The sequence below is a fragment of the Ailuropoda melanoleuca genome, chromosome 18 (assembly GCF_002007445.2).
Source record: "Ailuropoda melanoleuca isolate Jingjing chromosome 18, ASM200744v2, whole genome shotgun sequence".
In the NCBI taxonomy this organism is placed as follows: domain Eukaryota; kingdom Metazoa; phylum Chordata; class Mammalia; order Carnivora; family Ursidae; genus Ailuropoda; species Ailuropoda melanoleuca.
Genome location: NC_048235.1, coordinates 34,429,814 through 34,454,447, shown reverse-complemented (window position 1 = coordinate 34,454,447; position 24,634 = coordinate 34,429,814). Strand labels below are relative to the sequence as shown.

Below are 24,634 nucleotides of genomic sequence, written 5' to 3'. Positions count from 1 at the left end.
ATCCGGAGCAAATTCCAAAGTTAGAACCTCGGAAAGCAACACCCTCAGTCACTCAGCACCCGCGGCCACGAGGGTCCTCCCCCACGTCGCTCTCCAGGCACTCCGCACCGTCCCCACCCTGGAAACCTTAAACCGAGGTCTTGCCGGGCCGGACCGAGCCGCGGGCGCCCTCTGGCGGCCAGGCGCGGACTCTGACCGCTCGGAGCGCGGGGCGGGACTGACGACCTAAGGAGGGGCGTTCTTCTCGCGGGAACTAATGGCGTCATCAAAGCGACAGGCCCGGAAGGAAGTAGCGTGCGGAGGGCGTGGCGGTTTCTACGGTTGCACGGGGGTTCGGACGAGTACGGAGCGCCTGGAGGGACAGCCTGGTACGCGGCCCCCGCCCCTTAGTGTGCGCACTGGGCCTAGTTGCGGCTGCCGGCCGAAGCTCGTCAGCCGTTCTCCCGGGCCCCAGCCCCAGCCACCTCTCTCCCTCAGGAGCGAGAAAGCAACCCCTTTCTGTTCCGTACCTTCCCCGCGAGCCCCAGGGAGCTTGGGACGCGCGACCCTCTCTCGGAAGAGGGCAGGGAAGGGGCGCGAGTTGGGGGCGGGGAGGGGGGCATTTGCAGAAAGGACGCAGCTGCAGATCGGTAGCTGGAGTCCGCTACGGTAAAATAAGCGCCTCGCAGACGTCTGAGCCTGAGTTATGTTAGCCCCGGGAGGCGGAATCCACGTCCTGCGCGGGTGGGCCCAGGCACGCCTGACTGTGAACTTTGCTGTCAGTTACCATCGTTTTTCTAGATCCTTCAGTGATCAGGAAACGAGTCTCTAGATGCCAGCTCTTTCTCATCCTGGTTCTTGAACGCAGTTGGACCCAGGTTCCCAGTCTTCCCACCCTGGGGAACCCTCTTTCTCCTCCAACCATGGGCTTGGGGACCTGTCAGGTGCAACGTGCCAGTCAAGTATATGGGAGGGTGTATTCAGAGCCCTCCGCCGTTTAGATCCAAAGGAATAACTGGGAAGGTGGACGAAAGGCCAGAGAATCCCATAATGTGAACTCTGCTCACATGCTGTCTCTGTCACTCCAGCATCTGAAAGGAGTAAATAATGGTTTCCTTTGAAATGGCAGGCAATTAGGACTGGGAGGCTCTGACCAGAATTACATAGCCACAACTGCCTGTCATTTGACATCCTCTGTAATTTGGGCAACATACTGCAGCTGCCTCTCTTCCCTTTTACTAGTATGAGTGACTCCAGTGACAGCACATTCGTGTTCACAGGAAGAGAAGGCTGTGTTCTGAACGCTGCCCAATTGGCACTGGTTCTCTCTTGGGGCCCGGCTGTATCTGGAGCCACTGCCTCCTCGGGGAGGTAGGGAATATGATTCCACAGCTAAGGAAGCAGTGGGAATGTTGCCTGAGAACAAGGAGGAAAAGAGTTGTAGATCTAGCCTTGTGTTCATACTACAACAGGCTGGGTCTGAGCCACTTACAGGGAGCTCAGCTTAGTGAGGTCCTCTCCCTGTCATAGCTTTTCTCCTGCATGTCGGACCCCACACGTTTTCCTGCGTCTTTTTCCTTAGGGTAAAGGTTCGCTGATGGCTCAGTTGGGAGCAGTTGTGGCTGTGGCTACCAGCTTCTTTTGTGCATCCCTCTTCTCAGCCGTGCACAAGATAGAAGAGGGACATATTGGGGTGTATTACAGGTAAGGAAGAGACAGAAGCTTGCAACTCCCTGTGAAACGACTTTCTTTCCTAGTCACTGTCTAGCAGATGCTATTGATTATCTGTGTCTACTGAATAGAAGAGTCTTTTTAGATCAAGCTATGGTGTCCGTGCCCGTGGAGGGAGACATACACACTCTTTAATACACATATATAAATCTAAATATAAAACTTAGAAGTCTTAAGTTGATGCCATGGGTGGTGAATGATAAATGCATCTAGAGATTTAGAGACAAAATCTAAAGGAAACGGGTGCTTACAGATCCTCTCTGAAACATTGTTTTCTCCTACATCCCTGCTGGGCATCTTGGTGCCACAAGGTTACCTCCAATGAGCACCAGTTCTTGATGGCAACTTGAGGAACTGGTCTGCTCTGCTAATGTGTACCCGCTCTTGAAAATTAACATTTCAGCAAAAAAGAAGAATCCTGCAGATTGATCTCTGTCAATCAAGGCAAGCCGTAGGGTCGTGATTCTTACAAGAAAGGACACCATTGTGTCACTGTTTATATTACTGCTCTTTTTTTGAAAAAAAAAAATAATAATAATGTATTTTTTCCTTCATAATGCAAAGCAAAGAAGCACTTATAAATCTTGGGTTGCTTTCCTTGCAGTAACCTCCATGACCAAGTTTTTTTTCTTTAAGTCTTTTACAAACTCCTTAATATGTGCCCAAGATGCTTATTCCTGGATTGCCAATAGCAAGTTCTAGAAGCCTTATTGGGCTCCACTCTCCCCTTTATTTCTCTCCACCTTCTGCTCATATGTCCCCAAAAAAGGCTTTTAATTTTCTTACCCTTTACATACAACGGTTCTAAACGTAATTCTACTGCCCAAAAAAGGTATGTAAATGATTTTTAAAGCATCCTTAAAATTAGTCTTTTGGTTGTTCATGTCCCTGGACCCCAACATTAGTGCCGTTAGTTGATAAATATGATACTGGATTTAACTACCCCGTGTATTGCCACAAACTCAGCGGGTATGACAAAGTAAAATAGACTTCCTCTTCTGTTAGGGATTGCCAGGGATCCTGCTGTCTTCATTCCACTTCACCCATGTGCCTGTTTTTCCTGCCACAAAAGCGTGAATAATGGTTTTATGTTTTACCATCAGGCTTCCTAGAATATTAGGGTGGAGCTGAGAGGTGGGGGTCTGTGAACATGGCTCAGGCCCATGTCAATCTTATGAAATGTTTATGGTGCTGTAGAGAAGGTCAGTGCAACTAGCATTGCTGTAATTGATACCTCTTGCTAAACTGCCTCTCTCTCCTCTACAGAGGGGGAGCCCTCCTGACTTCCACCAGCGGCCCGGGTTTCCATCTCATGCTTCCTTTCATCACATCATATAAGTCTGTGCAGGTAAACTGGGCTCGTGGGGCATATTTGGGCCACTGCAGGTTTGGGGTGTTGGCAGACACATAATTTGGAGTTATTTCCCATTAGATGAGTATAATGCGTATTCAAAGAAGTGTGTGTGTGTGTGTGTGTGTGTGTGTGTGTGTGTGTGTATTAGTATCCTATGTGTATATAAAGAATGAGGCTTCATGAACCACATATCCTAGAGCTTTATTTGATTGTTGAAATAGTTGAATGGGGTCATTGCCTTGGCCCATAAGCCCCAGGTGGGAATTATTTCTTCTCTTCAAGGTAGAGCCAGAGAAGAATCTATTCCGAATTTATAGAAGGAAAAGTAGGGTGTGTGTGTATCTGTGTGTTTTCAATCACAGGCTACCAAGATAAATGGAAATGAAACATGGTAATTGTGCTGGTTCTTATTTGAACTTCATAGATGTGAACGTAGTTTGGGGGGTGGGGGGAGAGGAAAGCTGGACGTGGTGAAGGGAAATGACATCTAAAGGAGGGGTAGGATTAGTGATGGCAGATGCAAAGTCTGGCTAAGATAGACTAGCCGTCTTTGAAGTATGTCCAGCTAGGAAGGATAAGGAGATTCAGAGGATGACTTTCGAACCGACCCAGGAAAATATCCTGGGACACGTCCTCAGCATTCTCCCTGTTCATTCCTTCTGCCATTTCCTGTGCTTGATGGTGCTCAGAGGGCATTTGTGCCCAGAATCTTAGGAGTCTCACAGTAATGCCAAGAAGGGGCCGAGGCAGGTTAAATACAGAATCCTCTTGTTTCAAGACTAGTGAAGGAAGACAATAGGGGTAAAGACAGGTCTTAGGACTCCAATCCAGGGTCTTTTGTACTAAATCATTATGACTACACTTGATCATATGGTGATTCACTTACAGTGAAGCTGGGGGAGGTACCTTTGTTCATCTGAGTCTCACACCCTGTGTAAATAAGGAGAATTAGGCGGAGTATTCACGCTTACCAAGGCCAAAGCTCAACCCAGACAACCTCAAGGACCGGGCTTTCGGGACTCCAAAACTGAGTTACTGTGCTCGTCACTGCCCATTTTACAGTATTTTATGTCTCCTCTATCTCTAGACCACCCTGCAGACTGATGAGGTGAAGAATGTGCCTTGCGGGACTAGGTAAGGTGCCTGGAGTGAAGCGGTTAAGCCTATGTCAGCGGAAGGGCTGTCTGGCTGCAGGTAGAGACAGTGAAAGGAGAAGCTTTCCTTCTCGGTGGTTCTTACCAAGTTCCCTGCCTCCTCGCTACCTAGGTTCTGATTTGACTAGGCTGTGCAGTGCAGTAGGGAAAATCACAGAAGGTAGACAGCTTCAGGAGGGCCTGGAATGCTGTGCTAAGTGTGGGCTTTTTCTGTTCCAAGTGAAGATCCACTGAAAGCTTTCAGCAGATAAAGGACTTGATAGAGGAGAATAAGTTTAGCATAACCGGCTATGGAGAATGCCGTAAAGGTAGGGGGTGACCTCAGGGTCTGGAAATCCAGACAGAGCCACTCTAGTGGTCTCTTTGGAAAGAAAGAAGGTCTGAACTGGAGCAGAGTCACAAACCAGCACCACTAGGAAACATTCTGGCAGATCCAGAATTAGGACATTGCACGGGACAGCTGGCCTGCTTGCATCACAAGGAGGAGCTTTGGGTTGAAAAGGGGACCTGAGAGACATAAACAAAGCAATGGTGAGCCTTAATTAGAACTTGGTTCAAAAATACCATCTATGAAAGACAGGGGGACGGGATTAGTCAGCTCGGGCAGCCATAGGAGAGCACCACAGACTGAGTGGAAACTCAGAGTCCAAGGTGCCAGCAGGGTTGGTTTCTGGCGAAGCCTCTTTTCCTCGCTTGCAGATGGTGACTTCGCCGTGTCCTCATGTGGCCTTTCCTCGGTGCACGCAGGGAGAAAATCTCTGGTGTCTGCCTCTTTTCCTTTACCAGTCCAATCAGGTTGGGGCCCCACCCCAGTGACCTCATGGAGCCTTAATTACCACCTTATGGCCCTATCTCAGTACACAGTCTTAAGGGGGTTTTAGAGTTTTAGCAAATGGACTTTTGGAGGGCACACAATTCAGTCCATAACAGGAACAACTGGGGGAAATTGGAATAAGGATCTGGTATTAGAGGCTGTTAAGAAATTACTGCTAATTTTCTTAGGTTTGGGAATGGAGTTAGACTACATAGGAGAATGTCATAATCAGTGAGTGTTGCTTACGAACATGTTAAGGGGGAAAGAGAATCATGACTGCAGCTTACTCAGAAATGTTCAGCATTAAAAAGCAGATCAGGGGTGCCCGGGTGGCTCAGTCGTTGGGCATCTGCCTTCGGCTCAGGGCATGATCCTGGTGTTCTGGGATCGAGCCCCACGTTAGGCTCCTCCTCTGGGAGCCTGCTTCTTCCTCTCCCACTCCCCCTGCTTGTGTTTCCTCTCTTGCTGGCTGTCTCTCTCTGTGTCAAATAAATAAATAAAATCTTTGAGAAAAAAAAAAAAGATCAATCTGTAAGGTAAAATGGTAACAATTGCTAAATTTAGGTATTTGTGTATGGACGTTAGTTGTATTATTCTTTCAGTGTTTATGCGTAAAATTATTTATAAAGAATTTTTGCGGGGAAAGGGAAGTGCTGAACCAAAGCGATGGTGAAGACAGAGTGAGAAACAGCGACCATAAAATCCCACTGTGGCCCTCCAAGTCCTGAGAATTCCTTGACTTGATTTCTCCCTTCAATGGATTGCTTTAATCCAAAGGCACTGCAGATTCAACAGATAAGAACTATTCTTTTCTTACTGGCACCCAGAAGTTTCACTTTTCTCCTTATGGAGCTATTTTGAGGAGGTGTGGTTTCTCGGGAGATTGTGTTCTGGCTCTAAGCTCGGCAGATTCCTACCAGGAGATCTGTCATCCTTCTGGCCTCCCGTGAACTCCTCTGCTCCTTTCCTGCCGAGTCACACACCTGATGCCATCACCTAGAGACGGCGCTATATTCCAGAGCCAACTGCTGACTTTGTTCGTTCTTCCCCCACCAGTGGCGGTGTGATGATCTACTTTGACCGAATTGAAGTGGTGAACTTCTTGGTCCCAAATGCAGGTACGCTTTTCCAGTTGACCTTCACCACCGGCTTACCTTGCCCAGCATGTCCCCCCACCACGCCCCCCACCCCAGGTCTGTCCCAGCACCTCAGGCAGGGAGAGCCGCTGTATCTGAGAAAGGGAGTCCTGCCTTTTCTGACCCTGCGATCCCGCCCTCCCTGTCAGTGTATGACATCGTGAAGAACTACACTGCCGACTACGACAAGGCCCTCATCTTCAACAAGATCCACCATGAGCTAAACCAGTTCTGCAGTGTGCACACGCTTCAGGAGGTCTACATTGAGCTCTTTGGTAAGAAATCCTCCGCTGGCCGTAGCGTGGCTCAGCCACTGTTTCCCCCGCCGCCTGCTTCTGAGCTACCGTTGGGGAGGACGGGTTCCGACGGACAGGAAGTGTCAAAGAACCTGGTGCTTGGGAACTGGTCCCAAGGGAAATTTTCTAGAAAATGTTGATGACAGTGGCAGAAGATCAAAAGCAAGTGAGCCTTGGGCACAGGAATCACGGTGGACTAGGGGACTCCTGGCCCAAATCAGAGGATTAGAAAGCGGGGCGTTCCCACTGTTCCTAAAACAGCCTTCTGTAATGAAGACAGGGTCCATTCTAGAAGAACCTTAGAGATTATCTAGCCCAACAGCCTCATTTTCAAATAAGGGGACTGAGGCCCCAAGGAGAAAGTTGCAGAGCTAGTTGGTAGCAGAGCTTGAGGCCAAAACCTCCCTTTCCTGGCTCTCACTTCAGAGTGCTTCTTGGCCCGCCGCACTGAATGAAGGGCCCCCGGGAAAGGTGAGGAGGACGGTAGGGTTCACATTTAATTCTAGAAGTGGGACAAGGACCGTAGCTGCTTAAAGTTCCTAGTTTCTTTAAGCCTGTACTCATGGAGATGAATAGGAAAGCACTTAAAAGAATCCATGTGCTTAAGTACACACTTTTTGACCTTTTTAACCAGTCAAAGTAAACATAGCCTGACTTTAGCAACAAGAGAAAGAAACAGTTCAGTAATTGTTCTAGCTCTTTTGTGGTTAAGTGTTCTGTTCAAGCTTGCTGCCAGAAGTTTTCTAGTGGCCAATGCTGAAAATAAATGACAGTGTAACTGTTCTTGATACTAGGATGGGACAATGATTTTTCCCAGGAATCTTCATTAAAAAGGACCCTGAGAGAGGGCATCTGGAGAGAAGACCCCAGCCAGAGAGGGCCGCTGTGGGCACTGCACTATCCCAGCCAGAAGGGGGGATCAGTCAGCACTCTTCCTACACTGGCCTATGAAACAGCTCCCGTGTGAATTCCAGAAAGAATTCAGGGCCAAAGCAAACTGAGTATCAGAAGACTCGGGCTCGTTTCCAGGACCGTAAATTTTCACCCCCCACCCGCCGTATTCTTTGATGGAATTCTTAATGGAAATAGTCTTCCTTGGGGCTTTCGTGGACGTCAGAGTCCGTTTTCTTTTAGAAACTTCTAAAATGACTAGATTTCAATGGCTTGGCTCTCTTCGAACTACCTAGCACAGCCACTCCACCTTCCTTCCTCTTGAAAACGGGGTGCCTGCCTTCTCTTTAGCTGCTGTAGTCTAGGGAAAGGCTGCCGCCTGACTCGAGAAATGTGCAAGAATTGTTTGTTCTTTTTCTTATTAAAGCTCAGTTTCCTTTTGGGCAAGGTTGCTATTTTCTGCAGCCTCTGTGATTTTATGTGGAGGCCACAGGAAAAGGGTACTCTCGCATCCAGCTTGCGTAGAGGGCTGCATAGGCTCGTTGCTCTGAAAGATGTGCCAGGGGATCTTCGGATTTCTGGGCTCTGATGAGCACTCTAGCCCCTTTGCCTGTCAGGTACATTCTTGAGCTGGTGTTTTCGTTTGTCCTCTTCCTCCACACTTTCCTCCGCCCTGCCTACAAAGTGTAACAGCAACGTTTTCTGTCTTTCTTGATTGCAGATCAGATTGATGAAAACCTCAAGCTGGCTTTACAACAGGACCTGACCTCCATGGCCCCCGGGCTTGTCATCCAAGTAAGCATTGCCACAGGGGGGCGCACCTCTGCGGAAGGCCCACCCCCGCCCCCTTCCAAGGGATAGCGTTTGTTTGCGCAGGAAGATCAAGGGCCAGTGGGAGATGCTTCTGTCCCTCACCCCCCTCACCTTCACATCACGTGCTATTTTTATCCTCCTCCAGGCTGTGCGGGTGACCAAGCCCAATATACCTGAGGCGATCCGCAGAAACTACGAGTTGATGTGAGTGTTCCCTCTGCCCAGGCTGTACCCACCACTCTCTCCCACACCCCCCGCCTCATCCCATCCCTGAGTTAACCGAGGCCAAGCCAGGCGCTTCTTCCCCTTCCTGAGTGTTCGTTACAGCGCATCGCTCTGGGCCCCATAACTGTGATGGAGAACCACGGGAGAAGCCCTTGCAAGCAGTGATGCTGTCAAAAGGGCCAGGGGGCGTTGTTTGTGCGTCGTGGCTCACACCAAAGAAGATGGAGCAAAAGGTGGTTAAGTGGGCAGGCAGGTGCATTTTACCAAAGTAAATTACGCTTTATTTCCCACAAATGAGTTATTTTGGAGGAGAACGAAAGCCATGTTACTGTTGCCACAAATCTGCTCGTACTTGGGACATTGAACAGCCTTCCAGGAGAGAGTAAGAACTCACAGTGTGCCTCTCCTCGGCAGACGTCCAGCTTCTCTGGGGGACAGTGAAGTTCCTCGGCAGCTTTGGCCATGGCGGCCTCACGGCTGCGTACCTTTTTTTTCCCTGCAGGGAAAGCGAGAAGACGAAGCTTCTCATTGCAGCCCAGAAACAGAAGGTGGTGGAGAAGGAAGCTGAGACGGAGCGGAAGAAGGCCCTCATCGGTCTGAATGTGGTTCTGCGATCCCCTTACAGGGCGAAGGGGGCTGGAGGGGTTGGCGGGAAGCTACGAGGTAGCCTCAGGCCCAGTTAGATCACACAGTCCTCCAAACCCTTACCCAGGCACAGGAGTGGCTTTCATACTCCCGGAAGCAAAGCTGAAGTCGGCAGATCGTGGCCAGGGGCAATGAGTTTTGAGTCTCCCCTTATCTCTGAAATGAAAGGAACCTTTCCTGTTAATTCTTAATGGGTAACAATAACGGCTCATACCTATCCAGCAGGTATCACGAGCCATGTACTTTCCTAAGCACCTATGTGTGAATTACCTCACTCCTCACAATCACGAGGTGAGGTAGGCGCTGTCGTTAACCTCATTTCCCTGAACCGAAGACCAGGGGGTTAAATAACGTGCCCGGGTCATATGGCAAGCAAGTGGTGGAAATGGGGTTCAGCCCCAGGGACTCTGTCCAGAGCCTGGTTCGTAACCACTACACCAGATTATCAACTGCTACTAACCGGCTCCCAAAGTGAAGCGGCAGGAAGAAACTGTTCCGAGAGTATCTTATTCCTTAGACTCTCCCTTCAGAAGTGCCCTTGTGACCTAGGGCAGAGGTTAGGGCTTGCTCCTCGCTTTCATCGGAGGGCCCACGTCTCCCCGTTTACTGTCTTGTGCTGATGTCATGGTACCGCGCTCACTGGTACAGTCCACATGTGCTCACGTGTGCCCGTCACAGTGCCCCTCTGGGGCTCTCCCTCTGAGCTAACCCACCAGCCTGCATCAGGGACTCAGGAAAGGTGAAAGCCCAGCTTTTGAAATACCAGCACTCTGAACCTTTTCTCAACTTCATTTCTGTAGAGGCAGAAAAGGTGGCTCAGGTTGCAGAAATCACCTATGGGCAGAAGGTGATGGAGAAGGAGACGGAGAAGAAGATTTCAGAAATTGAAGGTGAGCACAGGTGAAGTGAATGCCCAAGGTTTCCTCACGCCCCACCTTGTGACAAGGGGTGGGAGAGTCATTTTCTTTGCTTTTTCACCTTTGTTCTAAGATGTGATGATTTCTTTGGAAAATCACTTTTTCTCTGTGCTTTGGGTCGAGATTGGGGGAGATACAGGCCAGGCTGGCGTCAGTTTCCCACTTCAGAGAGCATTCACTCACTCAACGGATGTCCACTGAGTGCGGCCAGGCATGCTTGTGTTAGGCCTACGGAAAAAGGGAATCGTTTCAGTCCCTGCTGTCTGGGAAGGATCTCAGAGCCTTGGAAGTGAGCGAAGAGGTGAGGCCAGAACAGCACGTCTTCCGTGTGCCTTCCCTGGCCCCCTTGCACGCCCGCGAACACCACAGCTGTGGCCTCTGAGTCTGCTCTCGGCACCCCCTGTAGTGGATACCAAGCCAGGTGTGACAAGGATACCTTTTCAGTACCAGCAACACTGGAGCTGGAGAAAACTTTTCTTCGCTGGCTTTTCTTTCTTTTTTTTTTTTTTTAAAGATTTTTATTTATTTATTTGACAGATATAGAGACAGCCAGCGAGAGAGGGAACACAAGCAGGGGGAGTGGGAGAGGAAGAAGCAGGCTCATAGCAGAGGAGCCTGACGTGGGGCTCGATCCCGTAACGCCGGGATCACGCCCTGAGCTGAAGGCAGACGCTTAACCGCTGTGCCACCCAGGCGCCCCCTTCGCTGGCTTTTCTGAACGTTATTCAACTTCAGTTCCCTGCCTCCTAAGCCCTCAGCTCATTCGCACCACCTACCCTTTCCTTCGTGCGGTGCCTTAAATCAAGCAAATTCTGGGGGCCAGCTTCAAAGCACGGTGTCCACTTGTAGTCACTATGGGGCCTGCCAGGCTTTGCAGGGTCCCGGTGAGGAGCTAACTAGGATTTTACAGATCAGTGGCTCCTCATTAGGGAGCTCGTAGCAAAACAAGACATTTTTATTTCTTAAAAAACATGTCATCAGGTGCTCAGGCCACTTGCGTGGGCCGCATGCAGCCAGCACCCCAGCCAGACGGCACACTCCTCCCGCCCAGGGCCGTGCTGAGGATGTGCAGTAAGAACCCACCACAGACTGGCCGTTCTTCCCGGCTTCTGGCTGTGGATACGACTCACAGGAGGCTGGCCTCATTCCCAAGGCAAGGGAGCAAGCATCAGAAATTCTGCATCAGCTTGACAGAAAGCTAGTCAACGCGGATGAAGGCAGCGTGTCGCGTGCACAGTGGAAGTTGAAATAGGTCTTCAAACAGGTGCTAGTCTGGACCGTGGCATGTAGTTCCCGTATTTAGAGTTGTGCCATCTTAACCACTGTTAACGAGTACCTTTTTTGAAATGACAGGTGGAAATAAAAAGGGAAATGAAGTTGGACAGGGACCGAGCTGTTTTATGTTCGTGGCATTCGGTTTGGGGTGGAGTCCCCTCCGGCTGTAGTCCGAGCCTCCGCGGCTGGTCTCCTGGTGCTTTTTTGTGCAGCCCAAGAGGGATGAGGTGGGGAGCTCTGGCGCTGGAGGTGGGGGCAGGGCCCCACGCGTCTTCCCCGCCAGGGAGCGGCAAGAGCAGTAAGCGCGTGGAAACGGGAAGTGTCTCCTGGCAGCTGTGCTCTTCCCGAGACTGCTGTCATGGGTGTTGCTGGGCACAGCAACAGATGGCTCATAGTTAGTCCCCACCACGGGGAGATGCCGTCCAAGCACCTCTTCAGCATGGTTGATTTTCACCACGACTTGTGAAATAGGGAGCAATGCCTCTTTCCACGTTTCACAGAGGAGGAAACCAAAGCACAGAGGAAAAAGAGCGGTCTCCCCGAGGTCGCAGAGGCAGTCGGGGGAAGGTGCCAGGGCCCGGTGTCCTGGTGGCCTCTGCACTGCACTGTCTGCCTTCTTGCCCTCAGATGCTGCGTTTCTGGCCCGGGAGAAGGCAAAGGCTGACGCGGAGTGCTACACCGCCATGAAGCTCGCCGAGGCCAACAAGGTAAAGCCCGGGGCCGCCTGGGGAAGAGAGGGAGGGTGTATTTGGCTTTGGGCTCATGTTGTTCCAGAGTTCCCGGTGTCGGATGGCCGGCACCACCACCAAAGCCCCTCCTGGCCGGAAGGGATGGCTGCTGTGCTGTGGGGGACAGGGGCTGCCCTTTCCCTGAGCCGAGCCCCAGCAGAAGTTTAATTGTTGTGTGAAACACGGAAACTCCTGAAACTTGCAGCCCTGACCTCACAGGTCCATTAGGACCCCGTCACTACGAGAGCAGTGAGGCCAGGAAGCGTCGAGAGGGCACATTGCTTTGACAGAGACCCTCTCCTTGTGAAGAGCGAAGGGTGCCGGACTCTTCCCGAAGCCGGACTCTTCCCGAAGCCGGACTCTTCCCGAAGCCGGCTGCGCCTAGTCTCCTGTCGTCTGTCTCTTGCAGCTGAAGCTGACCCCCGAGTACCTGCAGCTGATGAAGTACAAGGCCATCGCTTCCAACAGCAAGATCTACTTCGGCAAAGACATCCCGGACATGTTCGTGGACTCTGCAGGCGGCCTGGGCAAGCAGTTCGAGGGGCTGGCTGACAAGCTGACTTTCGATGACGAGCCCTTGGACGTAGACCCTGAGGAGAACTGACGGTTTTTTGTACACAACCTCGGATGACACTGAAAAGAGATCTTTATTTTTTAATGATGAACCGGGATGCTCCTCCCTCCCACACTACCTGCTTTGACTCTTCCGCATTCTGTGGTGAAAAAAGAAGAAATGGATTTAAATCTATTCCCATTCCTGGGAAGGGAGGGCAGGGATTGATGATTTGGGGTCTCATTCAGGTAAGCGGGTTAGGTGACTTCTGTTAAGGTGGGTGAACCATGGGTTTGACCTTTGACCTCCAGACACTAATTTTAGCCCTTTGAAGCTGGCTTAAGTAGGGATTCGATCATCACAGAGTGGGAGAAATAGAGGGTGTTGCCTGCAGGTGATTTGCGGTCCCGGATTTGGGGCGATGCAGTCCAGTCTTCTCACCTCTGCCTCCAGGGCGGGAGGTGCCTGCGGTCGGAGTTCCGCACCTGGGCACCTGCGGGCTCGCGAGTGTGCCGGCAGAGCCAGGGGGCACCAGCCGCGGAGGACGTTGGGCTCTGCTGGTATTTTTGTGGGCATACGTGAGTTTAGAGGCACGCTTTCCCGAGCCCTCACGAGGAAGGACTGGTGCTAGGTTTTGCAAGCTTTTCTCTCCTACCCTCCTTGCCCCAGGGCTTAAAGAGCCGTGGTTTCTGACTACATTCCAGAGTCTGGGTTTGGGTACCACCCCACAATTCTTCTTAAAACTTTTCACCTCTTCTGCAATTTGGGTTTTTTTTCCCCCCTCGAATCTGTTTGTTGATTCCACTCAGCATTAGGAAGATAGAAACAAACGACCCAAGTGTCTTACCGCTGCTGAAGGGGCGTCGTTCCATCTCTCGGCCACCGTGGTACCTGCTTGGCAAACTGCACATGTTCCTTGAGATCTGGTGTCTGTCTTACTGTGAGGTCCTGTGTCGAAGAGCTCTTCTGGGGGCGAGGAAGGCCACCTGAAGGATCTCCTCGTCTTAAGGCTTGTTACCTTGTGCTGGCAGTCTGTCTGACAGATAAAGGGGAGCCCACTAAGTAGCACATGTTCTGAAGCCTAGGGTGCCGACAGCCACACGGGTCAGACTGAACGCTCTCTCTCCAGAGATAGCTGTGGGGTACACGTCAAGAGTTCGTGCCCAGGTCCCTGGATTGGAAGGGCTACATCAAAATCTGTTCAAATGTTTTAGGGGGTTTCTTTCATTTCTAATTAGGAAGATTTTGTGTCACTCTGAGAGATTTGGGATAGAGGAGAACAAACATGAAAGAAAGGTTTTCTTGTATCCTGAGATTGGAGTGGGAGGAGGGGGTCCAGCTTAGGTAGGCCGTGAGTTGTGTACCAGATTGTTAGGCTATCCCCGTTTAACTTGCAGGTACGTTGGTATTTTCCATGACAAATTCTGGCTTAGGATCTGGCCCTGTAATTAGCTGCCCTCCCCACCGCTGCCACCAAAGAAACTACCACTGTACCCCTTTTCCCTCAGTGATACTATGAACGATACTTTCTGGCACAGATCCCCACCTCATTTTTGGGTCCCCTGCCCAGACTTCTGCTTTACTGAATGGCCCCAGAATCCGGGCCAGCTTGCTCCCAAGTAGCATCAGGCTTGTCGAGAGTTTGGGGGAGCCTCCAGCCTGCTTAGTTAGAAACAAAATGTTAACTCCTCTTAATTCAAATGTTGCCCATTCCTGTTCTAATTGCTGGGACTTAGAATTCTCAAACCACTTGTCCTGGTCACACTTTGTGCAAGCAGCCAGCCGTTCATGGGCATGATGGATTTTAATGTGCTCGGAAGTGCTTGCAGAAGACAGTCAGTCTCCCAAGGCCAACATAGGGTATCCATCGTTCAGATACACTCACCCTCCCATCCCAGTGCTATTAATCACTTGGAGGAGAACATGACCCATGACATCCGGCATCCCCGATTTTCGTACTTGCTCCCTGTACTCCGAGACTTGCCGCCTAGGCCTCAGAAAACACAAAGCAAGGCTATCTCCGCCTCTGACTAGCACGTTTGCTCAGGTTTCTCACTTGAAAGCCCACTACTAACATCCTGTGATGGCTTGTCCCTTGCACTAGATACACTTGAACCACCAAAGAGCCTCAATAAAGTAAACTCCCACTGCCCCTGCCTCCCTCAGTGCTAATGTTGCCCCCTCTTGGAACAAAAAACAGAAATGTCATAGTGCCCCCTCAGTTTAAATTCCATGGTTATCTGCTCCTGCCTGAATCGTCAAATCATGGAAGTCAGCGGTTTCCTCAGCATGGGACAACTAACCAATCTGTGCGACTTTGTGTCTTCAGCACTCACTAGAAAATCTGATCTTCAAACATTTGAATTCTAAACATGTAAAATGTGACAGCCTACACTTTTGTAGGCAGTAAAGTCATGGCTGCTATTTGTAAACAGAACTTCTATCAAAATAAGTAACTGTTTATAAAATTCAGTTTTTGTAGGATTTTTCCAAGGAAGAGTCACCTTGGTTGAATGTTTCTCATTAAACTTAACAGAAGTGGTTCATACTTAGTACTGTTTTTAATCACTTTTTTAATATAAGGACAGAATATTTGCAAGGAAGCCAAAGTTTGTTAATAATTTTTATATGACTAAAATAAAATAAATTTGAAGGGATCTGTGGTCATATTAACTTGAAGGAGGAAAAAAACATAATTGAAAGAATTTTGGCAATATATTGGTCCAAAAAAAAAGTTGTTTTCTAAATGATTTGTTGTAATTACTATGGGTCTATGTATCTTTCAGCACTGATGACTTTGCCGTTTACAGAGAGTAAGTAGTGAAAGTAAGATCGTCGTCTTTACTGACTTATCAATTTAAGTTTGTTTGAAGATAATCCTCAGTTGAGAATAAACCTGTATGTTGGCTAGTGGCTGCTCTGTGTCTGTGAACTGAACTGGCTACTTCATTCTGCTCAGTAGGGTTCGAGCCACTCTTTCTATTGCTTCCTTAGAAAAGAGGTAATAGCCAACCAGTGTGTGTTTGTGTTTCCATTTCTTTTTATTTCTGCTTTTGTGTAAGCTGGTGATTGAACAGTCAAAATCAGTTCTACTTTCAAAGAACCCCAACAGTTTAATGACCCCCTTTGTAAATGAGAAATGATTTTTGTTATATTAATCACTCTATAAAAAATATGCTGGATTAATTACCTTGGGTTGATAGCTGGAGGAATTGTTTTAGACGACATGAAAGGTGTGAATTTATATCTCAGTTTTATTTTCAGTCTTGCTAAATAAAATCATTCTTCTTTGCAATTTACTTTTTTATTAAATGAAATTTAGCAACAGCTAATATTAGGATAGGTGATATAAAGAAATAAAACGTCCCTCCCTAGTGAGTGGAGTGCAAGATCACGCTAAAAATATATTCAGATGAATATCCCCATTATCAGTGTAGAAACAATAAATAATTTGTAAACATGGCATGAGTCTTGGTAGGTGCTATGGAAATCGATCATTTTAAAGAAGCCATTCACTGCTGCAGTTCTGGCCCCAAAGTGTAGAGACACTTTCACTTGACCCAAAACTTTTTGATTGAATTCAGTGAGAAAGTCCCAGTCTCTACTCTGGAAAGCTGCCCAGCCTAAAGCTGCCAAATAAAATACACGATGCTCGGTTCAATTTGAATCTCATATAAACAACTAATAAATTATAGTACAAGTATGTCTCAAATACTGCAGGAGACATACGAAAAAATTATTTGTTATTTATATGACACACACATTGAACTGAATATCCTGTATTTTTATTTGCCAGACATGGCAACCCGAGCCCAGGCTTTCTCAGGTTTTTTAATGGTGCTCTCAAACTTTCTCTGTTGGTCTGAGAGCCACTACCAAATAATACGAACTTACAACGGAATAGGTAAGTTAAGAATGTAGTCCCTGGGGTTAGCCTGCCATGATTCAGATCCCTGCTCGACTACATCCTATGTATATGGTCTTAAATAAATTCTTTAACCTCTCTGAACTTCAGTTTCCTCACCTATAAAATGGGTTGAGTGGATTAAATGAAATCGTACGTGTGAAGGGGTTAGCTCTGGGCCTGCTGTGTATAACGTTTTCAGTCATCTGGGAAAACAGGCTAAAAAGCACACAGCTTATTAAGTGGGTACCGCTAAGTGGAAAATCAAAAAGATGTGATAACACAGAATAAGATTACAGATTGCATAGCGCAGAGAGGGAAAAGGGAACAATATTGGAATGCAGCACACAGTATTGAGAATACGTACATATACAGAAATGTCATGTGTACAAAATAAGCAGGTTTGGCCCTCGTGAGAGGAATTCCCAGTTCAGGGCTCCAGTTTGAAAAGAAAGACTTTTAAAAGGAGGCTAGCAAAACAAAAAGAAAAAAATAAAGCCAGGGGCACCGGGGTGGCTCAGTTGGTTGAGTGTGTGCCTTCGCCTCAGGCTTAGATCATGATCCCAGAGTCCTGGGATGGAGCCCTGTGTCCCTGCATCAGGTGGGGGATAGTGGGCTCCCTGCTCAGGGGGGATTCTGCTTCTCCCTCTCCCTTTGCACCCTCTCCCCTCCCCCGCTCATGCTCTCTCTCAAATAAACTCTTTTAAAAATTAAAAAAAAAAAAATGAAAGCCCATGGGTTGACCCCATAAAAGGCAGAAGGGGAATTTAATGACTTCACTTTATAAAAGTTGCATAAGGGTTGGCTAGGTATTTTCTAGCTCCTCCGAGACCAATGAAGAGGAAATTAGCTTGCAGAATAGAGCATTTTAAAAGATTTCACTTAAGATTGACTAAAATTTGAAATCAGGGGAAGTAGTTGTATGCAAATAGAAAATAAATCCAGGGATTAATATAAATAACATTTCCTTCTCTGATGGTCTTCAGAAATTGGGGAGAGTCTGTGCTGTTTGGAATGGTTTAAATGTCATTCTTTCTATATGAAAGACCAAATGATCTCTAAAGGTCCTCCCCAGGTCTGTGGTTCTAGAATCTATATTCACATTTCAAAAGCCAAATGTGACAGTATGTTTGCTGAGGGATTGTTGTCATGGCTTCTCTACCTCCATTCATTTAAACTGGGACATGGGCATTATTTCTCCATTTCTCTTTAGAGCCAAGTAACCAAGCAACTGTAATTTTCTATTATTTTATCTTTTTTTATCCCCCAAAAGAATCACAGTAAGCTCAGAAGGAAGCAGTTTTAAAATCCATGAGTGTTTTTCTCATAATTCAGGGCCTCAGACAACAGAGGTGAATATTTTAAAGGCTTAATGGCATCTATGGGGAATAAGTATACTAGATTTTTATAAGATTATACAATCTGTTCCTCTGGGTATTTGGCTTTTTAATCTTTCCCTCTTCCTCTTTGTCCTTGCAAACTGTTGGAGCAATTTGAAGACAGTTACAGGTGATGAAGTGATTATGGATGTCCATTCCCAAGGATTAGGGAAGAATGAGGTATTAAATTAGGTGGTTGATGTCCCAGGAAGTGGAAGAGAAGAAACTAAAAAAATAAGGAGAAAAAAGTGGAATAAAATTCATTCAAAAGGATAGCTGAGAAGTAAAGACATTGGAAAATGTGAAATGATGAGACCGGGGTCACCTTGATCTTTCTGTCTTTACTTCCATTTTCATAAGCTTTTAGAATGTTAGCGGTGAAAAGCATCTTAGAAATGAATCCACAGTAAAGCCTATCTTATTCATCCTGGTCTCCTCCCAAGTTATCTTTATAGAGAAATGCCCCTATGTATGTTGAGTTAATAGATAAGCAGGGCGGGGGAACTAACATTTGTTGAACATTTGCAACTTGCTTTGGGGGAGCACTCTGCTAAGTGTCTTACACATGTTATCTTGATTGATCCCCACTACACCTCTGAAGGAGATATTGACTTGGTTTTATAACTGAAGAATTGAGTACTTCAGTAACTTACCCAAGATCACAGTTTAGGGAGGAAACCAAGATTCAATGTGTGTCAGTCCTATGCCACCACTACCCAGTCTTGGCACTACTGTCCTTATTAGCTTGAAATCTTAAGTCACTCTTCTGATGCCTTTCTGGGAGCCACACACACATACAATATGGGGAATGGGGGTGAGGGAGGATGACCTTAAAATTCAAAGAAGACACCTGACCTATTAAATGAAGATTCCTGCTTGTTGTCGTAATAACCTATCTCCTGGATTGTATGTACGTTCTTTAGATCTGTTGAGGTATTTATGGTTTTTAAAATGTTTTCCAGGGGTGCCTGTGCAGCTCAGTCAGTTAAGCGTCCGACTCTTGATTTTGGCCCAGGTCATGATCTTAGGGTCATGGGATAGAGCCCTGAGTCAGGCTCTGTGCTGGGTGTGGAGCCTGCTTAAAGATTCTCTCTCCCCCTCCCTCTCCCACTGCCCCTCCCTGCTTGTGTGCTCTATCTAGAATGAATGAATGAATGAATGAATGAATGAATGAATGAATGAATGAATGAATGTGTTTGAAGTAGCCTGTCACTTTAAGTATCTCATGTTCACCCAGTCTTTCTCTATACATCTCTTCACCATGGTCCTGGTCACTGTAATCCCCTTTGTTCCTCCCACCGCTGACTGCTGCCTAGCGCCTTTCAATTTGCTATCTCTACAGCGAACTATTCACACCCTGAAAGGCTGTTCTAGTCATTTTTTAATTGTTATCAATTGTTATCAGTAGAAATTACCAAGTGCAGAGCCATTTTATTTGAGCACAATTACTACTACTGTCTTTGGCAACCCAAATTTACAGATAACCCAGTTACCTCTACCTGGTAAAGAGAAACTTCCCAAAAAGTAGCCCTTGATGGCAAGCACCCTAGGTTTTGCTCAAAAGTGATTTTTTCGCAAAGCACAACATACGAAATTTTATCTCAGTTCCTGGGGTCGGGGAAGATGGTGAGAGAAGAAAGAATATTGCTCTTTATTTCCTGAAGATTAGAAGTAAGCCAAGTCGCCCCAAGACAACCTGAGGAACAAACTTTGGCCTTTTCTCCAACATAATAGCATCCCACTTCATTAAGTTGAAATGCTTGAGAATCTTTAAGCAGTACAGCCAAAAGCGCTTTCCTTTACACAATCCATCTCTTTCTACCTACCCACAGCACCTACTTTTTCACCATCTATCAAACTTTGCATTTTACTGTGTTAGACTTTATATTGTTTAGCTCCTGCTCACGTTTATGACCTTCACATTGCCCAGAGCTGAACACATAGGATATTCCAAGAATTAGACTGAATGTCTGCCGAGGTCATGCTAGACCATTTAAGCTGCCTGTGCTCTCCTCCGATAAGGGACGGCTAGCGGCAGGTGGCTACAGAAATACGGATAGCCGCCGGAACTGAGGCATGCTGTAAATCAAAATGACACACTGTTTTGTAAATTAAGTACAATAAAAAAGAAAATCTCATGGCTCCTGGCTGACTCAATGGGTAGAGCATGCGACACTTGATCTTCGGGTTCGTAAATTCAAGCCGCCCTTGGGTGCAGAGATTACTTTTAAAAAATCTTTTTAAAAAAATCTCAGTAAGTTTTCCTATTGGTTACATAGTGAAACCTACTTTGGAGATAATGGGTTAAATGTATTCATTAAAACGTTTTACTTTTTACGCGCCTATGGAAGTTCTTTAATTACTTGTGTGAATCGCATATTCCCATCGGACAGCACTGGTTTCAAGGACTACGAGAAGAAATAACCCTACATTTGAATCATGCCGTGTTCTTTAGAAACAGTTTTCTTTTCTATCTCTTAACGGTTCCTCACGAGGCTCATCTGAGGCACTAAGAGCCAAGTCTCCCGCTCTAGCAGCTTCGAGTCCTGGTCCCCGCGCAGAAATCTCAGTTCACAGTTCTTTGAACGCCAGGGACAGGCAAATCTGTGGAGCATTTGAAGAGGACGAGGACCCAGGAACAGGCCTATTTTTTTTTTCGTCAGAAAGCTCCCACAGGGGCGGGGACGGGGGTTCAGGCAGCTGGACGTGGAAGGCTCGCCGGCCGGCAGCGGAACCACTTTACTGGGGTCTCTACACCGCGGCCCCAGCCTCCAGAACCCGGCCACGGTGTCCCCAGCAAGGCCCCGAGGGGCTCTCTTCAACATGGCCGCCGCCGCGAGGCGGGGCCGCCCGCCGTCCCGCCCCGGCCCCAGTGTCGATTGGGTGAGACGACTGGGTAGTGAGCGGCGATTGGACCACACGAGAAGCGAGCTGGGCGGGACCGGAAAGTGGTCTCAGCCCGGGGTTCGGAGGGTCAGGGCTCGGCGTAGGTCCCTGGGGATGTGGAGAGCTGGCAGCATGTCGGCGGAGCTGGGAATCGGGTTCGCACTGCGGGCAGTGAACGAGCGCGTGCAGCAGGCGGTGGCGCGGCGGCCGCGGGTGAGGAAGGAGACAGCGTGGGGACGGTGGGCGGCTGCTTTGTAGGGGGACACCTGCGTGGGAATGGGTCGTCACGGTGACGCAGAGGGGGCTCCCGGCGGGGCGGGAGCGGTCCTGCTGCCTTGGCTTCCGCGCGGCTTGCAGAGCCCCCAAAAGGCTAGGGAAGGGTTTCTTCCGCGACCTCGCGATGAGTCTGCTGGGTTTTCTGGAGATTGGCTCAGTTGGAGCAGAAGGTGTCCACTACCCGAGAAAATGACCAGCCCCCCGACATCGCGACCATTGCCCATCCCACCTTGTGTAGGGGTCAACAGCCTTAGCGGACGGGAGCAGGGCCAGTCCTGTGCCCAGAGGCTGCAAGAGAAGACGTCTACTATAAGAGCACCCAAAGGAGGCCAGGTCGCCAGAGATCACCTGTGTGGCAGCGTCTGACAGCTAGTAGTTGCTCAGTAATTGTCGGCTCCACTCGTAGGTGAGAGAGAAGGTGAATTGGCCAGACTGTGGAGACACCACAGCTGCACTAGGACGTTTGGGGCAGGAGGGAGCTAACATCCAATCCCAAGCAGTTTAAAGGGAGACTTCCCCCCCTTATATTCTGTCTCCTCTTGGAATTTAATAAGATCAAGGGTCGATATTTGCTCCCCTCCTGTAGGTTTAAGCTGAATGGTGTGGAGTGAGACACAACTGAACAGAAAGGGCAAAGTTTCTCTGATCAAGCATTTTTGGTGTCGGAATTCAGAATGCTGTCCTGGGGACAGAAGACCTAGATTAGTGTAGTCTTTCCTTGGCTACAAATTAGATGTTACCTTGATCTAAGTCACTTAACTACTCTGGCTCGGAGTTTCCTCATCTGCCATAGGCAAGGGAATAAGCGCTGATTGCTTTAAGCTCACTCCTGGCGTTGATGTTCTATGATTCTCAGTGATTATCCCTAATAAATGTCATTCTGGGAGGTTCTCTCAGCATAACTCCTTGGGCCAGTGAGATGCCAGTTCACTTTTCTCTCTGGAAATCATCAATTCATCAACAGAATCATAGGAGTTATGACATAGTCTCATAAGAGGCTGCTAATGCATCCCTGAGAAGGAAGAGGAGACTTCTTGCTAATAGACCTGAGTCTTCAGGGCCTTTGAAAATACAGTGATTCTCATAAAATTAGCCATCACAATCATATTCTAAAAAAAGCATTCAAGGTTTCTTCGATGTCATGTTCAGAGACAAGAGGTTATGTCTGTTTTAAGCCTGTTCAGTTATGGGTCTTTCTAAGCAGCAAAGTAATCCACATGAATGGAGGACCCACTGTGCGTGACATGACGTGTCCCTCATTCATTTCTACTGAATCACTGTGAGCGTATCATTGCTGCCCTCTCAGAAAAATGAGTCTCTGCTTGGTTTTACACACAGGCAATGAAAGAGATCTTTGGGGGGAAAAAAGAAAATACAGTGATTCTGTAAAAATTGCAGAGGGTGATGGGGTACATGAAAACTGAGCTCTATGAGGATAGGTGGATCTCTTGTTGCCTTTGTATAGATTTGGTTGCAGCAGAATGCAGGGAAGCCCTGCTTCTTATGTGATGGCCGTAACAGGGAGGTCATATGGGTCTAATCCTGAGCCCAGAGTTTTTGGTGTTCCTGCCTCAGTCCTGCTACTGCTTCTCGGTTGGATTGCATGGAAAATTACATAGCTACCCCACACAGGCCACTTTTGAAAGTGGGGGGCAATATTAATGAATATACCAGGATCAGAATGAATTTCCAAAACTAAACTTTGGAATTTCAGAAGCCAGCAGGAGCATCCGCTCTAGTCAGAGGGTAATGCCTTCCTTTAATGAAGTGATTCCTAAACCTCCAACCTTGGCATGCAACAGCATCTTCTGGAGAGTTTGTTTACGAGGCAGATTCTCAGACTGTAGCCCCAGAGATTCAGATTCAGTAGGTCTGGAGTGGTACCCAGATGATGCTGATGCAGTTGGTCAAAGACCACATTTTAAGGAAATACTGCTTTTACTTACCTTCCCAGTTCTCCTGAGAGAGACTAGATATTAAAGTAGCTCACACAGGGCGCCTGGGTGGCTCAGTAGGTTAAGCGTCTGCCTTTAGCCCAGGTCATGATCCCAGGGTCCCAGGATCAAGCCCCACAGCCGGCTCCCTGCTCAGCAGAGAGTCTGCTTCTCCCTCTCCCTCTGCCCCTCCCCCTGCTTGTGCTCTCTCTGTCTCTCTTTCACATGAATAAGTAAAATCTTTAAAAAAAATAAAGTAGCGGGGCGCCTGGGTGGCACAGCGGTTAAGCGTCTGCCTTCGGCTCAGGGCGTGATCCCGGCGTTATGGGATCGAGCCCCACATCAGGCTCCTCTGCTATGAGCCTGCTTCTTCCTCTCCCACTCCCCCTGCTTGTGTTCCCTCTCTCGCTAGCTGTCTCTATCTCTGTCAAATAAATAAATAAAATCTTTAAAAAAAAAAAAAAATAAAGTAGCTAACACACTAGATTTGGATGCCATACATTTGAACGACATCCGATCAACATTATTCGATACTGGTCTCCCTCCAGTATTGGAGTAATGGAGCTTACCCAGTGTCAAGTTAAGACCTATGCCGATTGATTCGATGGGATCTATCTTATAGAACTTATTGGGATAATATTCCTAAACATTCACTCATTTGGCTCTTTCCTCTTCGCAGGATCTCCCAGCCATCCAGCCCCGGCTAGTAGCAGTCAGCAAAACCAAACCTGCAGACATGGTGATTGAAGCCTACAGTCATGGCCAGCGCACTTTCGGGGAGAACTATGTAAGAGTCCTTTTCCAGTCTGCCTTTGAAAGAGTCATGATTGCCAGACTTCTGACTCATTCTGTTTTTACTCTTTAGGTTCAAGAACTGCTAGAAAAAGCATCAAATCCTAAAGTAAGTGGATATCTGAACTCTTGAGTTTGTATCTAATCTTGGCCCTTCAGCTGAAAGTTAGACCCATTTTGGTGGTTGAGTTTTACTGGAGGGTCAACTAGCGATAGAAATGTCTACACTCACTTTGAGCTCCAAATATCTCTCAGCTACGTTTTCTTTCTTTATTAAAACTAAGACTATAGTTTTCTCCTTTGCAGCTTTTTGGATGTGGTAATTTAGGAGCCTGCTATAATCCTGGGTCCTTTTGAGATTTGAAAGCTTTAATCAGTTCATCTTTTTTTGGTTTGTTTTTTAAGTAAGCTCCACATTCGATGTGTGGCTTGAACTTATGACCCTGAGATCGAGAGTCACGTGCTCTGCCGACTGAGCCAGCCAGCTGCTTTATAATCAGTTCATCTTTAATGGATGATATCTAAAAGATGGAGGGAGCTGATGGGAACAAGGAAGAGAAACAGAATAGAAGCCTTAGGTCTTTCTCTAAGTATCCTTAGCCTGGCTGAAGATGGTGATAGTGGTTTGTTGCATAGACATGAAAAGACAGAAGGGCGTGTGTAAGGTGTCTGGGCCAACAAGGCCTTCATAAATTCTAAGTCAAACATGGTTACCTTTTTCTCTTCAGATTCTGTCTTCATGTCCTGAGATCAAATGGCACTTCATTGGCCACCTACAGAAACAAAACGTCAACAAATTGATAGGTAAGATAAAATTCTAAATATGATGATAAAAATCTATCATTATATTACTTACACTACTTTCTGTGGAAAAGGGAATAGCTTTTAGAATAGTCCTAGTTCACCATTTGTATTTTGGGAAAAGAAATCTTTTTTTTTTTTTTTTTTTTTT

General features: G+C 47.6%; 2 protein-coding genes across 8 annotated transcripts in view; both read left to right on the top strand.

The window, feature by feature from the left end:
* The first annotated feature begins 270 nt into the window (after nt 1-270).
* ERLIN2 (ER lipid raft associated 2) lies at nt 271-15,424 on the top strand. 6 transcript variants are annotated; one of them, XM_002917224.3, is made up of 12 exons: nt 271-368; nt 1,562-1,683; nt 2,977-3,058; nt 4,152-4,198; nt 6,089-6,150; nt 6,318-6,443; nt 8,077-8,150; nt 8,314-8,372; nt 8,896-8,987; nt 9,839-9,928; nt 11,858-11,937; nt 12,368-15,424. In XM_002917224.3, the coding sequence occupies exons 2-12, from the start codon at nt 1,577-1,579 to the stop codon at nt 12,560-12,562; spliced, it is 1,014 nt and encodes a 337-aa protein (XP_002917270.1). In that variant the 5' UTR covers nt 271-368; nt 1,562-1,576; the 3' UTR covers nt 12,563-15,424. The 6 variants fall into 6 exon arrangements, with proteins under 6 accessions (XP_002917270.1, XP_019653036.1, XP_034503455.1 ...); XM_019797477.2 differs by lacking the exon at nt 271-368 and adding an exon at nt 416-648; XM_019797478.2 differs by lacking the exon at nt 271-368 and adding an exon at nt 720-857.
* A 5,306-nt stretch (nt 15,425-20,730) lies between these two features.
* The window catches only part of PLPBP (pyridoxal phosphate binding protein), a 19,499-nt gene continuing 15,595 nt past the window's right edge, over nt 20,731-24,634 (top strand). The window contains exons 1-5 of one of the 2 annotated variants that reach the window (XM_034647617.1): nt 20,753-20,893; nt 21,205-21,362; nt 23,570-23,677; nt 23,756-23,791; nt 24,411-24,486. In XM_034647617.1, the coding sequence (XP_034503508.1) occupies nt 23,627-23,677; nt 23,756-23,791; nt 24,411-24,486 (163 nt within the window). In that variant the 5' untranslated portion in view covers nt 20,753-20,893; nt 21,205-21,362; nt 23,570-23,626. Of the gene's footprint in view, nt 20,894-21,204; nt 21,363-23,569; nt 23,678-23,755; nt 23,792-24,410; nt 24,487-24,634 lie in introns of both variants that reach the window. The other variant, XM_019797481.2, reaches the window with a different exon arrangement.

Excerpts from the sequence above, each read along its gene's own strand:
- ERLIN2 (XM_002917224.3), top strand. The coding sequence starts at position 1,577 with ATGGCTCAGTTGGGAGCAGTTGTGGCTGTGGCTACCAGCTTCTTTTGT. Across the intron at positions 1,684-2,976 it reads CATATTGGGGTGTATTACAG|AGGGGGAGCCCTCCTGACTT; the intron begins GTAAGGAAGAGA and ends TCTCCTCTACAG. Across the intron at positions 3,059-4,151 it reads CATCATATAAGTCTGTGCAG|ACCACCCTGCAGACTGATGA; the intron begins GTAAACTGGGCT and ends CTCTATCTCTAG.